At 39.1% G+C, this 15,528-nt stretch overlaps 1 protein-coding gene across 1 annotated transcript in view; it reads right to left on the minus strand.

The window, feature by feature from the left end:
• Positions 1–15,528, minus strand: part of ntrk2a (neurotrophic tyrosine kinase, receptor, type 2a) — a 98,929-nt gene that overhangs the window by 30,439 nt on the left and 52,962 nt on the right. Inside the window, exon 14 of the mRNA XM_028579131.1 lies at positions 3,438–3,626. Coding sequence (XP_028434932.1) covers positions 3,438–3,626 — 189 coding nt within the window. The remainder of the gene's footprint in view (positions 1–3,437; positions 3,627–15,528) is intronic.

Below are 15,528 nucleotides of genomic sequence, written 5' to 3' on the forward strand. Positions count from 1 at the left end.
TCCATCATTTATTTCTCTCTATTGCCATTCCCCTCATCTGCTAAACCCATCACTTTTTAATCAACATCCTCTAAACATTAACATCCAGGCACATGTTCTTCCCCATTCTGTTGCTCCATCACTTGTTCATGATGGCGCTGACAACATTAACATCAAAAGGAATATTATTTCCCATCAACCACCTCCTCTCCAATATTTTTTCATCTGTCTTCCAATCTCTCCACAGCTCCCTATACAGCCACCTCTCACACCTATCCTCCTTAATCAGCATCTTATAAACAACCAAAGAAATGAATGTCTTGGGACATAATTACTCCCCCTTTTTCCCCATCTGCCTCTTCTTTGCTTCCTCCTTCCCTCATCTGCCTGAAATCTTTCTATGACCCTGGATGCTGACATAAAACAGTTTGGAAATTGTGCATTTGGTGTGAACCAAACAATGTGATATGTCAAAGACACAATCATATTTGACAGATTCTTTGAAAACAGGACCAATAGAGACTTTCTCCATCAAATTCCTCATACAGTTGATGTGATGACTCAAATTTTTCCTTTTCACTACACCTCCTTCTAGCCAGCCTCTGCTCCCAATTATATGCCCTCCTATCAGGAGGTGTAACTAATTGTGACCTACATTTTCATAAGCTTATTATGTATGTGTGTGTGTGTGTGTGTGTGTATGTGTATGTGTATGTGTATGTGTGTGTGTAAATAAGTGTTTTTCAAGTACTGTACGCACGTGTTGCCTTGTGAGAAACATTTTCCAGAACACTGTTAATCATAATTCCCTAAATATAAAAAAATACAAGCCCCATAACATCTGCTGGGATGGAAACAGTGAATTGAGAAACGCTAAGAACCTAGAATTACTTTATGCAATTATTAACGTACACATTCCAAGCCAATTCCACTATTCGATCTAAGCGCATAGCGTGAAACGCCTGGCGCAGGTCCATTTAGGGCGTGTACAAATCCACTTTTGCTAGTTTAACAACAGAAAACAGGGTCTGTGCGCCAGGCGCATTGTTCAAAAGGGTTGTACTTAGTGTCTTAATTAATCATAGGTGTGTTTTAGGCGTAACATGCAATAAACCAATCAGGGTGTCATCTCCCATTCCCTTTATAAGCCAGGTGCGTTTGGACCTTGGCGCATTGCTATTATGATGGCGGATTTGCTGAGCAGGAAGGAGAGATTTTCAGGAGAAGAAACTGATCTGCTTGTGCGTGAAGTGAAAGCGTGCGGCAGATCATATCATAATACTATTTCACATTATATTTTTAATCTTTTGCATGTTTGTGTGCTGCTGTCCCTGTGTGTGTGTAACAAGCATAGTGTGCACGCGCTGTGCAAGAGCCTAGGCACATTTTACTAACTCGAAGTTAAAATAACAATGAAATGCTGCGTTATTGACTTTGATCACTTTCCGCTGCCTCAAGATAGCATTACGCCAAGAATGCACCTGAACACACCTCCCTGTAAGACCAGCACACCCATGGGCGCAAGTGCTTTAGAAATGTATGTTGGGAAATAACATGTAATGCTTTGCTTTATTGGTCAGAATATCCAAAGAGAGAGAGAGAGGTTTTCTGGAAAGAAGAAAATAAGCTGATACTAAGTATAGGAAAATAGAGACAGTCCGTTTAGTTCTAGTTCAGTTAATAAGCAGTTGTTGACTTGTAGACAAATTTTCTAAAGAAAGTTGCGCCATTAAATACAACTTGAATAGCTCACTCAATAAATAAAACATAAAAATACAAATACTTAAGTCACTTGTTTTGGTTTCTGGGTGGGGTTGTTGGTGGGAAATTAATTTATGACCTTAGTATTTATATAATCCTCACTATAGCCCTGCTTCAGTTGCTTGACATGCACACTAACAGCCTACATGCATGCACTGTATATGTGGGGTTAGAGATACACAAACACAGTAGTTGCAACCTATGCAAGTCCATGGGTGTTTTTCAAGTCTTTGCTAATGCATGTGACACTCTCCAACCATGGTAGCTACTCATTTTGTTGTTAATATTGTTAATGAGTTGTTCACTTCAGAGGTAAGCAGCACAACTGAAGCTTTGCAAAACAGATAATAGCTCCCGTAATTACACACGGATCCATCATCTCTGTAGAGTAATTGTTGCTTTATTGCTGCCAGGAAGAGGCCTGTGCCATCTTTAAAGTAGAAAATGTATTCAATATTAACAGGCCAAAAGCTGGTTAAGGCCAATTTTTAAAAGTTCCTGGCATACAACCTTGTGCCACTTTGCCAAACTGTCTCCATCAAAGGCTGTTGCTCGGGTCGGAAAAAAGGCAGAGTGCCAATAATCGGTCAGATACTTTCAGTATTTATGTTGCCTGTCTGCGAGTCAAAGAAGTATGCAGAGTAACAGTTGTAATGGCTTTTTATACAGTATATTAAAACACACACACACACACACACACACACACACACACACACACACACACACACACACACACACACACACACACACACACACACACACACACACACAGGCACATACACATTTGCAGCAGTACGTTATTGACTTTCATTGATCCTTAGCTGTTTCATTCTTCTCTTTGGGCTGTAAATCCTAGTCCATCTTTCAGTTATACTGCACGACCCCCCCATTATTACATCTCCTTTAACCTTGCCCTCAAAGAAAACAACACACACACACACACACACACACACACACACACACACACACACACACACACACACACACACACACAATTTACTGCAACGCAAGGCCAAAGCCTGAAGAAGCTTTTATTACTTGCCAATAATCCTAATGTCATGTTGATGGACCAGGTCAATATCCTTGTGTGCTCTCTGTCTGTGTCTGTCTTTGACGGTTGTCTCCTTCTGTTCTCCTCATGTTTCTCTTTTCCTCTATTTCCGTTTGTTTCCTTCTTCTTCACACTTTCTCTTTGCTCTTTTGTCTCTTGCTTTGTTGAATTTGTGGTGTGTGCATGTTGTGCTGTTAGATAAATTGGGAGTTGGTCACCCTCAATTTCTTTTACCTGTAACGGCTCACAGCCTCTTGTATGTTTTGCTGCCTTAGGCTCTGGCAATGTACTGTATGTGTATAAGTCACACATGGAGGTCTCGAATTTATGAATGGATTTGTGCTAAACGTATGCTGGAGAACACACACACACACACACACACACACACACACACACACACACACACACATGCACACGCATATAAATAGACTTTCTATTTCCCACTTCTCCAATTATCCCCTTATCATCAGCAGCTCCAAGGTCAATGCGATGACAGCAGGAATGATGTTGCCATGGTAACCTCCGTGTATCACACAAAAGGACAGTTAGCTTGAATACTTGGGAGTATAATTCATAATGGAGTGATAAACATTTTTAACATAGTGCATTTGGGTACACATTAAAGATAAATGAGGTTTTTACTCACATGTGTCAGTTTTGAGCAGGCTGTTTGTGCTCCTGAAGTACTGAGGGTTTTCTATCACTGGGATCTTGGTCATGCCAATGATTACCGCGTCAGGGCCCATCTCTGAGGATGAAGGAGTGTTGCTGCCATTGGAGACGTGGTGAAGAGGAGAGGCCGAGTGATCGTCGTTACTGATCACCGAAGATGGTCCTGAGAGCAGAGAGAGGAGTTCAGTTTGTTTATCTTTACAATGAGGTCCTGCATGTGAGACGGCAGCCATGTTAATAGTATGAGGACACAAGAGAATGACTTAAATTGTTAAGCTGTTATTAGCAGAGATTGAGGAGATTAGATCATAAAGAGAGGAGGTTAAAATGCTATTATTGATCACAATAGACATCTAAGAGAAGGAGAGAGAGACATTAGATATATTTCTTAACATTAGTTTGAGCGCGTAAGCTACAAAATTTGTATTTCACACTAATTTGTATTTGTGTGTTTTTACCAACACTAATCACCTCTAAGTCTTCAGTGACCATATAAATAGAGTTACAGTTTGTTACTATAATTGTGTTTGACACAGGTTTCAGGACACTGTGTTGGCCAATGCACATTCCTAGTAGATTACTTGATTACCGTGACATTGTATTTTTGCTGTTTACCTGGTGATCGTTGTGACCAAAAATAAAATTGTTGCTTCCATGATAACTTTCCAGAGCAGTAAAATCCTTCCTAGTTATATTAGAAACTGCAGATCAGTGTTTTGAGTGCTCATAAGTCATCAAACTCATGGATCTGTTACTCCAACTGAACTGAATCAACTGGATCAATTTCCTGTCTCACTCAACAACACAGCCCCATTTTTTAATGCAAGGCTGTTTTCAGTCAGAACACCACTTATTGTATTCAGGCTTTCACCCCACCTAACCTTCTTGCTATGTAGAAGGTGGCAGGAGGTACATCTTTGGCCTGACATCATGAGCTCTATTGCAATGGCCAAAAACACATCTTAATGTGCAACAGCACTGTAACACTTTAAGTCAGAGGGGGACCAACAACAGCATCTGACAAAGTTAAGACTACTTTTTGTAGGATATGTGGATGAGGAGGTGTAGCTCCTGTAGTGCTGACTTGGGTCATCTTGTTTGGATGAGAATCAAATTTGCAAATTTCCACGTCTGTGGAAAATGAGTAAATAAGCCTGGAACAGTCCCATAAGAGAGCCAAGCCTGTGGAACAGCACTAGGAACTTTGTCAAAAGTGGTTGTTTTCATGTTTGAGTGCTGGGTTATTTTTTTAGGTCAGGCTCTGCAGCATTTAATGTTGAAGTCAAAGAAAAAGAGCGATGAAAGAGTATTTCTACAAAGCTGGAGGGTAACCAAGGGAATTAATGTATGCCCTTAAATCGATGTATGCCAGTAATCTAAGAACCTGGTGGAGTAAAAATCAAGAAAAGGCAATCCATATTCAGTGTTCCCAGTTGTTATGCTGCAATTATCTGGTAAAACATCTCCTTAGAGTACGCTTTTCTGTGTCAAAACTTAGATTTTGGTCAGTTTTTTAGTTAGAAAACACTGAATGTTAAATTCATGTTTCAGCAACGACGTTTTTGAAAGCAAAAATGCAGTAAAAACAGGAAACAGGCTCTGAAAACAGAAGAGAGGTGATGGCATGAGTCAGACACTGAGCCCAACCCTTTTACAGAAAAATGGTTTATTTTGGCAACAGAACGGAGGTGTTATTAGTTTCTAATTAAGACCGTGAAAAAAGTCCATGAAGTTGATTCCATCAGTCCAAGTTTGTCAGTTACAATAGGCTACACCTTCATGACATTGCAGTAATTTTCTGTCTTTAAGTTGAGTGCCAAAGCAAACAATACCAGCACTAAATAGCAGCTACCTAAAACAACAACCTAAAACACTTTACAACATGACTGGATGGGCTTCTGTCACTGTTAACCCCTAACATGTCTCCTTAATACTTACAACCTTAAAGGATATGTTCACATTTTTGTCCTTAAACAACATCCATATGCCCCACAATGCTTTACACACTACTGCAAGCATTACTGGTCGCTGTAATTGTTCCTCCTGTCGAAACACGCAAGGATGAGGTTGGGATGGATGGATGGGTCAACAAAACATTGGACACGTCTCTAACACAGGAGGCCGCTGTTTGTTTCCTGTTTACCTCCGCAAGTCCACAATCGTTCCATAATGCTAACTACATGCTTATTATTGTGACTAGGGTTGGGCGGTATCCAAATTTTGATACCGTCAAACCTCCTCCCTATTTTACCACAGTATACGGTATTACCGTGACTAATTAAAAATTATGACGTAAGGCTCAGACGGCATCACCAAACTGTTGGCTTGTGCACCGTTCAGAAACTGAATACCAAACACTAATACTGAAACAATAATAACATAACAACAACTTACAAAAAAACTACTTTCTCCTCCACACTGTCACTTGATGACAACCACACATAATTACATAAATTATATTTAATATTTAATCCTTGTCTCCTATATAAGTGCATTGCAGTTTTTTAATGACGGTATTGAAACTGATACCGTTGCTATTTTTAAGACCTGTATACCGTATTACCGCCCAACCCTAATTGTGACCATGACAACGAAGCTCTCCTAACCCTAGCTAAGTACTCATTTGAACCAAAACCGTGATCTTTCCTTAAACCTAACCAGATCAGAAGAAGTTCTAGAGGGAATGGAAAGGACTTGTTGCAAATTACATAAGTGTATTAGTGTGCTTCGGCCCTGAGAGACGATAAGCTCAAAGTTACAAAGAGTTTAAATGGATGCAGGGTGGTGACTGCCACTATTTCTTGTTCTGTCATCATGATGTCCTTTGAAATTACTCTTAGCAGATGATAAAATCACAGGAGAAAAAGCTTCCAATGCTAACACACAGAATAACTTAATAATAACTGGCAATGCTTGTAAATTATCTTAATCACTCAGGTGCATGGAGGGGTTAGCAAATTACTGCTTTTCAGTGCATTGTCCTACAAGAACTGTAATAAAAGCTTGTGAGTGATTGTCTATTTCACGCTTCTAACTCATTTATGCATGCTTCACTGATTTAGGGGTGTGAATGAGAAAAAGCGTGCATGTGTGTGTGTGATATAAGGATCTCTTAAAGAGCATAATTGGATGCTTCCATCTAGTCTTGTTCTTTCATCAGCTCTTCACCGTGTGTCAGTTGAAGAAAAATTGCACTAGAGACAAGTTATAACATGGGTCTCATCATAGACAGGGAAACATTTAGAATTACACACACACAGTGAGTGAACACAAAGTCCTCCAGACCTCTTCAAGACACCCAGCATAAGCCTGCAAACATTGTTTTATGAGTTGAGATTGATTTCCCATGAGCACAAAATACAGTGTACATGATTTTTTCCCTCTCAAGTGGTCGGTTCTGCTGAATTATAACTGGTTGACATTGTTCGTTTCCTCTTTTCCTGGCCTCATATCAGGCTCAAGTGCTACTGACAGGGCCTTGATTGAGAGGGAGAAACTAGGTGTGTGTGTGTGTGTGTGTGTGTGTGTTTGTGTTGGGAGGGGCGGAAGATCATTAACGGAGAGAGGTCCCAGGGTCAGATCGTTATAAATACAGTTAAGCCAAGGGGCAACAAGAGCCTGCGTGCATGTATATGTGTGTGTGCATATGAAAAAGAGAGGTGGTAGAGGGCCCACAGGGAGTGACTTGGTCAAAGGGGGATGAAATATGTAGAGCTAGGGGTGGAGGGAGGAAGAGAGAGATGGACAGAAGAGGTGAAGGTATAAGTGGGGTCAGGTCACGACCCAACACTGTTAACAGACATGGAACCGATGTTTAAACTGGTGGAGACTGGAGCTCCTCATAGTCTGAAGCTTAGGTTAACAGTCAATAAAATTCATTGCCTTGCTTTCAAAGATCAGGTCATGACAGAGGCGGGTGGCAGTATGATGAACAGTGAACACTTAAAATGACAATTATGTCATTGTTTTACTAGGGGTGTGCAAAAAACCCGATTTGAATCGAGATTCAAGCTCTACTGATTCAAAATCGATTCATAGAATTCCAAAAATCGATTAATATTTTTTATTTTCGTTTTGACACTATTGTCCTGAAATGACCTTACCTCGCCATTCCCATAGATGGTGCTGCGTCAAATTCACACTGACGCCTGGGCACTTTTGTCATAATCAGAAGAAGAAAGAGTGCAGCGAAAGTAGTTTAGTCGGCGCAAACAATGGCAAACTTCACAGAAAGAATTATTCAACCTGCTCCATCCTCATTGAAGGTGAGAGTTTGGCCACACATTTCATCACATCATGCTATATGCAGGCTTTGCAAAGCGAAAGTTAAGTATTTTGGAAACAGAACAAACTTAAGAACTCATGGTACGGCATCACCCGAAGATTAACATTAAAGACGTGGACAAACAACAACCTAAAGTACAGTGCCAGTCAACCAATGCACTCTCTTTCAATGCTCTAAACTCCCACTGTTGCGTCAGAGAGTGTTCTCAACTGCCAGAGACATCGTAACTGCACAGCGGAGCATGCTCACTCCAAAACACGTAGACCAGCTTCTGTTTCTGCAAAAGAATGTACAGATTCCAGCCAGTGGTGGACTATGAACTGGTTACACACACACACACACACACCACACACAGACACCTAAATGTGTATCCATTATGTGATTCTGACACATCACAAAAGTTCTTTTGAATGGACTGTAGTTGCCACAGTTCTAAAAAGAAAGGGCCTAATTTTAAGAAGTTAAATGTGCCCAGTTTCAACAGTCAACCTGGTAGCTGAGGTACTCCTTAAACCACATTTAGCAGTATTTTTTGTTTGATCTGAGTGCAGCACTTTAAATCTAAATGTAAAAGCTCTTTTTATTTAACAGTTTTATACTACTTGAATTAAATGTATTTGAAAGCTGGCCAAAGCTTGGCACTTTTGCAGTTTTTAGTTGCAAATGTTTTTATTTTTGTATGAAGACATATAAACTACATTTAATTTGTTGTGTTTCTTTTCTTTTAAACTGTATGTCTACTGCAATCACATGGGAAAAGTAACTACATTTACATCAAGGTTTCTCCTATGCAGCTTAGGCGGCCGCCTAAGCAACGCATGCGTGCCGCCTTAACTACGCAAGTAAAATAAAACGCTTAATGTCAGAGAACATCCATAATAATTGGACTTTGGGTTAGATTTTTTTGACAGTTTTCAGTGGTTTTGAGGAGCAATATGAAAGAGAAATTGATAATCAATGATCATTGTTTAGGTATATTAAACCACATTAAGCTTTTTCACATTATAAAGCACATGAGAACCATAGAGAGTCCACAGCCGCTCTGCTGCCCTGCTGAAAATGTGAAGCAGAAATGCTTAATGTCAGATAGCGTCCACAATAATTGGACTTTGGGTTTGATTTTTTTGACAGTTTTCAGTGGTTATGAGGAGCAATATGTCCTTTATTCACATTCAAAGGGATAAATCGCCATTTCACCATCGTGTGCGTCGTTGTTTGTGGGAGTTTGTCAACAAATGATGTGCGGGCAGCTGGGGCATGCCTGGCAGAGACGGGGTGAGTGGATTTACTGGAGCGTTGGCATATGACAGGCAGAGAGCATTTATATATGTATCTATGTCCTGTTCTTCACATCAGTGAGGCTTTCTTGTCTTGTTTCAACGAAGTGAATACATGACTGAATAAGTGACTGGAACTATCCATCACCTCTCGCGCGTGGATTCTCAACAAAAAAATAATATGAGCGATATCCACCATGTTACTCTGTCCTGTCTGTCTGTGCTGATGACTTGTCAGTCTCGCAAGCGGTTTCAGGAAAGTGGCTCCATGTGTCCGACAATGCACAGAACATTAACCGGTACAAGCCTACAGCTGTCCACGGACATAGAGTGCGGAAAATGTGTCAGAGCCTCCCGGACAGTGAACTGAGACTCTGTTTCCTGTTTGTCGGTCAACGGTTAATTGGTTAACATTTCATTTCATTGTTCTATCTTTTTCAAGGCTGGTGTGTGTGTGTGTGTGTGTGTGTGTGTGTGTGTGTGTGTGTGTGTGAATTTACACCCACGTGTCTCACTTTGCATTGGTCTTTAAAATGAAATTGCACCATCTCTAGAATTCATATTTTATTCAGTTTTAACACACTTTTAGTGATGTTGCTGTGTTCCCAGATCTGTATTTCTGATGACTGAAATAATGAAATAAGATCCAACTTTAGGTCTGATTCCTCATCAGGTTTGTGTAGCGAAAAAACAAATGGCCTGGTGTCTGGTTGAACAGCTGTTTCTGTCAAGGGAGGATCGGGCAACACTGCCATCCAATCCATCCAAGAGTATAGCTCATGAACAGTGACATTGTTAAATTAATGACCTCTAGTCCACACAGCCTGCTTCATTACAGGTTTATGTTTAGTGCTGGAAATGAGATGCTTGGTGAAACTAAGCAGATGTGTTTTGTCGATACAGTTGTTATACAACAAATCCATCCACTTTGGATGTCAAGGGAATAATAGAAACATTAGTGCTATAGTGTGAAAAAACAGGTGTTGACATTTCTGGACACCCATCTTGTTGCTACAGTGTTTCTGACATATAGTCAGCCAAAATGCAACCCTAAGGGAATTCTGCAGAAATTCAGAGATATTACAGGAAAATGGGCGATGGTACAACACAGCAGTGATTGTGAGTCACACAGCTACATCCACATGAACAGCACATTCTTTAGCACTTTGAGTGAGTTGCTGCTGTAACACCGCTGTTGTGGTGAGAGCTTGAGGGTTTTGGGGATCTGGAGTAGAGCAGGAGTTTTATGGCAGGAGCCTACAGTATACTGGAGCCGAGTTAAAACGATGACTTTGAGTGACTGTATTGATCTCTCTTGGGCTCTCTGGGTACACCTCAGACAAACAGAAGCCATTTACTGCTGCACGTTGCCCAGGGCGATGGATGTAGAGAGGCTATTATGGGATTTAAGGACATCAGGGCCTGTCAGTCAGTCGCTCTGTTTAAACAGCTTGGTTGTCCGATGCCCAGAGAGGAACAGCGAGAGCAGTTGTTAGCAAATAATAGTGGATTTCATGACTTGAGATTACTTTATTGGCAGTATAGTCAGTGAGCAGTGAGGTCAGAGCGCAAGATTGGTTGAAATATGTGGTTTAGATACACTTCAGAGTTGGTGATGGACAGCCCAGATATAAGGTCCAAGTTGACAAAAACAACACATTGACCAGGCAAGTGTTCAGCTTTTATTTGCTGTCAGCAGTTGTAGCCATTTGGTACATTTACTGCAACCATTTTGGCTCCTGCTGACTAAATATTATGTACCAGAGCAGAAACTGATCTATTTTTGAGGTATTCTTAATAATTTCACAGGCACAAATGCGGAAACTTTGGCTGCCATATAATAATTTTGCCTCTTGATAAAGAATAATGGACTACAAATTGAACCGGCAAGAAATTTCTTCAAGTAAACCCTCAAATTCTGTCTCTTTTGGACGTTTTTATCCAAACAGTCAATGGAACAGTCACTCAGGCTTCAGGGCAAACACAGGACTGCTGCCTCTGCTGACCCCAAAGGTCTCAGTGACCCCTTAAGCCCATCACATACGTACAAACACACCCTCACAGATGACTGGTAACCTGAACTCCGTGGTCTCTAAACTGTGCTGTCACCCTGCTGAACACAGGAAGTAATCTATCGATCCAGGGGAAAGGGGGATGGAGGGATGCAGAGGAGAGAGACAGAGAGGAGGAAAAACAGCAGAAAGGAGAGTAAAGAACAGCATGAAGAGCTGCAGATTTGCAGAGTGGTTGGCTGACAGACTAAGGGATAAATAGAGTCAAAAGCCTGAAAACATCTTTAGCTAATAATCTTCTTATTTCACAGGAGAGATGTCTGTATTTAGTTTGTCTCACTGTTTTAAGGGGAGGCAGGGGTCATCTGGAAAGGGTGATGTCACATTATACCCATGCACCGGTGAGGATTTAGTTGAATCGAAATGTGATGACAGTTGTGGGGTTATTTGCTTATGTTTCCAGGCCACTGTCAATCAAATCTGATCAATCCACACCCACACAGCCCTGAGGAAGCACATTAGCCTCAGAGATGTTAGTGTTGATTAATAATTAATAAGGATGTTTTTACGAAACTAACTTTGATTCTTGCTGCCTTAGTTATCAAAAAGTTGAAAAGCTCTTTTTTTATTGTCCTCTTTACATTTTTGCATTTGATAGATTTATATTTATATGATAAATAGTATAAGATAAGGTTGTCATATACCAGAATTTCTAACTTTGATCCAATACTAGTATAAAAATAACAATGCTTATTACCTCTTTCGATACCACGGTAAAAAGATAAAAAATTTGGAGGCAAACAAAATAGGATTTTTTTTTTCTTTATAAACAACCTGCATACAGGAAGAAAGTCAGTGCACATTCGTATTAATGTGATTGTTTGATTGAAAATCTGATTGTAGATCAGTTTTTTATAGCTTCAGTACTTTTGATACTATTGAATGTAAAATGAACGGAGAGCATATCGTTTCAAACACATGATATCGAAAAAGTATCAAAGTATTGATACAAACTTAGTATGACTCAAGAATAGAGGAAGAAGGGCTAACAAAGAAGAAAGGGTTGAGAAATAGTGGGATGGAGAGAGTATATGGATAGAATTTCCTCTATGCTGCAGTTTTTAAAATGTCCATATGAATCTGCCTGTACCAGCCAAAAATCCTCCTCCTCTTTGGCCTAATGCAGAGGCCTATCACATTCCCCTTTTCTCTGTACCAACAACTGGTAAAAATAGACACTTCCTCTTCGCTCTCTGTCTCCCTGCGTCTGTCTCACGTCATGCATCTCCTTTCTCATCTCCATGCATGTGTCTACCACCCCACTTTCTTTCGTCATCTTGTTTTTTTCTCTCCTCTCTCTTTCTTACTTGTAGCCCCCTCAGTCTGATCTTCTCTATTTTTAATATTCAACCTTCTCATATGACACACTGTAAGACCAATTCCTCCTACTGAATGCACTCTGGGGTGGTCAGAGATGTGAAAATGAAGAAGTAGGGAAGGAGGTGACAGTGAAAGGAATTAAAGTGAGAAAAAGGACTGTGTTGTTATGTTTCTGGTTCTGTAATATCAGGCCATATAGCACCAAGCATCTGTTCAATATGGAGAACAATGCTTCAAATAAAAATGAATAAGTACCAGAATTAGAACATATTTATAAAACAGAATCACATCTCAACCTTTTTTTCATCTTACATTAGCAAACTTGTCTTTGGTAATAACTCTTAAATTAATGGTTAATAATAAATAAATAAATCCTAGAGCAATATATCAATATTATATCGATATTGTGATATGAGATTAGATATCGTCTTAGATTTTGGATATCGTAATATGGCATAAGTGTTGTCTTTTCCTGGTTTTAAATGCTGCATAACAGTAAAGTGATGTCATTTTCTGAACTGACCAGACTGTTGTAATTGTCCTATTATTTGCCTTTACCCATTATATCAACATTACTGATGATTATTCATCAAAAATCTCATTGTGTAAATATTTTATGAAAGCACCAATAGTCAACACTACAATATCGTTGCGGTATCGATATCGAGGTATTTGGTCAAACATATCATGATATTTGAATTTCTCCATATGGTCCAGCCCTAATAAATCCTAATAAATGTTAGATCTCATTATCAATCTATCCAACCCACTGTGGTACAAAGTCACAATGAACATTTGCTTACTTAAGTACTTTACCTAACAGTTAAAACCTGCTTCACATTGACCAACTACAGCAGTAAAATGCTGCAATGATAAAGTATTTACAATGGTCGACGGGCGTATGTTAACATACTACATTACAAATAGAAGTCCTGCTTTCAAGATGTAAAACTAGTAGCAGCAAACTGTACTTAAAGTAGCAAAAGTAAAAGGACTTGTTTTAGCAAAACTGTGTACTGTTTAAGCAGCATTCTTGTATTTTTTGGACTTTTTGATATTTGCCTTTTTTGAGAAATATTGGATAATTTGAACAGTTATTTAAATTTACAATATTTAATATTTCTACATTAAAATGTCTATATATTTTATTGAGTTGTCTACTTACGCTATCCCAAATGTTTCCAACAATGTTCAAACCCAGAGAAATCTGTTATTTTATTTTAATGACACGGGACGTTTCATTTGGTTGCCTGTCAGTGGCATCATAAAACCTTTGACCCCTCTAGTTACTCTAACTTCTGTCAAAACACGGGAACCCAGATGATACGATTGAGAGTAATTGTAAATCATACAATGTCACAGAAAGAATAATGATCAGTAACCGTAATACAGCTTTCTTTCTGCCACAGAGCATCATTGTGTAATTGATTACATGCCACTTACAACACAGTAATACAGCAGAGACCTAATTTATTGATACATGTCAATATCGTTCAATCCAGCTTAACATTATGTGCTACGTTGACAAGTAGCCAGTGCTAATGCTTGGTGGGGAACGTTATAAGGTTACAACACCGTTCAACACGCTCATCAAGTTAAGTATAATTGTTTTGACCATGGTAATGTTAAACAGCACTGGGCTAACCCACAATTACGTTCGCCAGCTAGCGTTAACGTTATATTTTAATCGGCAATTGTGTTAAACAATAAAAACTACAACTCCCATTATCTCATGCCACTTCACGACGTCATCAAAAGTCCGCTTTTACATCCATTGTTTTGATTGAGAGTCCCCTAGCGGCAGAAAATTACATATTGTTTAAATGAGAAAGTTTAGTAGGGAAATGTTGTCATATGTCAATTCTTAATATGAAATACAAATAGTAACTATAGCTGTCAAATAATATAAGAGAAGTAAAAAGTGAAATATTTCTTTTTGAAATATAGTGGAGTAGAAGTTTATAGTAGCAAAAAAAGGAAATACTCAAGTAAAGTAAACATACTGTACCTCAAGTTTGGCAGTCAGTAGAGTTTTTTAGTAATTTTACTTAGTTACATTCCACCACTGTCTGTAACTTTCTGTAATCAACAATCTGACCTCCATGCCCACATCACACAGCACTTGGTCAGGTGTGCAGAGGTGAGAAAGCAAACAGGGTTTACACTTCTCTCTAGGTCTCTTATTTCCTTCTTTGCACAACTATATCTGTCATTTGTGTATGAACAAACAAGGGCAACACATGAATGCCTTCCAGGAGAGACTGTGAAGAAACGTTCACCATTATCCCCAAATTAAACGATTATTGCACCTCCTCCCTCTCCCCTTCGAATGTGACCACTGACAAACTAGTTTCTTTCAAGCATAAGCCAACATTAACACTTTTTCCGCATTGAGTACTTTTATTATTGATACTCTAAGTACATTTTGCTAATATACTTACACATTTTTACTTAATAAAAAGCGAGTAAAGGATCTGAATACTTCCTCCACCACTGCTCTAAATCCATCAATATTTAGTGTTCAAGCTTAACTTTTTTAAATTAAAACTCCTAAACAAAAAAAAGGTACAGTACAAAATGTACACCAACGCACAGACGCACACCTAAAAACTGTCACACTTTCAGATGAAAAATACATTTACACATGAGGGACACCAATAAATGATTTCTTTTATTGAAAAGAAGAAAAAAAAACGTTCTTTCTTCTGAAGAAGGAAATATCTTTTTCAAATGAGCAGAACGGCCTCTTGAACGCAGCTTTACAACAGTTAATGGAAGAGGATCATAGCCAGAAAGTCCTTGAAACTCCAAATGTAGCCGTTTGTTCTGTTGAGCTTCGCCTTTATGCTGAATATGACATGACTTGACATGTTTTTTGTATCCTGACGATGAAGAGGTTTAAGGGTCACCAGGGTGAAATTACTTACATGTATAGTTTTCTTTAAATTGAGGCGTTAGGGACTGTGCGTTTGAGGAAATACCACTTCTGATGAAAACCAGTGAAAAATGAGTTGTGGTAATATCTGTCACAAACATGAAGGTAAAACAGGCACTTGTTCAGTTATAAATCAATAATATTATGTATCAGAATGTACAAAGGAAATAAAAAGG

The sequence above is a fragment of the Perca flavescens genome, chromosome 5, assembly GCF_004354835.1.
Source record: "Perca flavescens isolate YP-PL-M2 chromosome 5, PFLA_1.0, whole genome shotgun sequence".
NCBI classification, from domain to species: domain Eukaryota; kingdom Metazoa; phylum Chordata; class Actinopteri; order Perciformes; family Percidae; genus Perca; species Perca flavescens.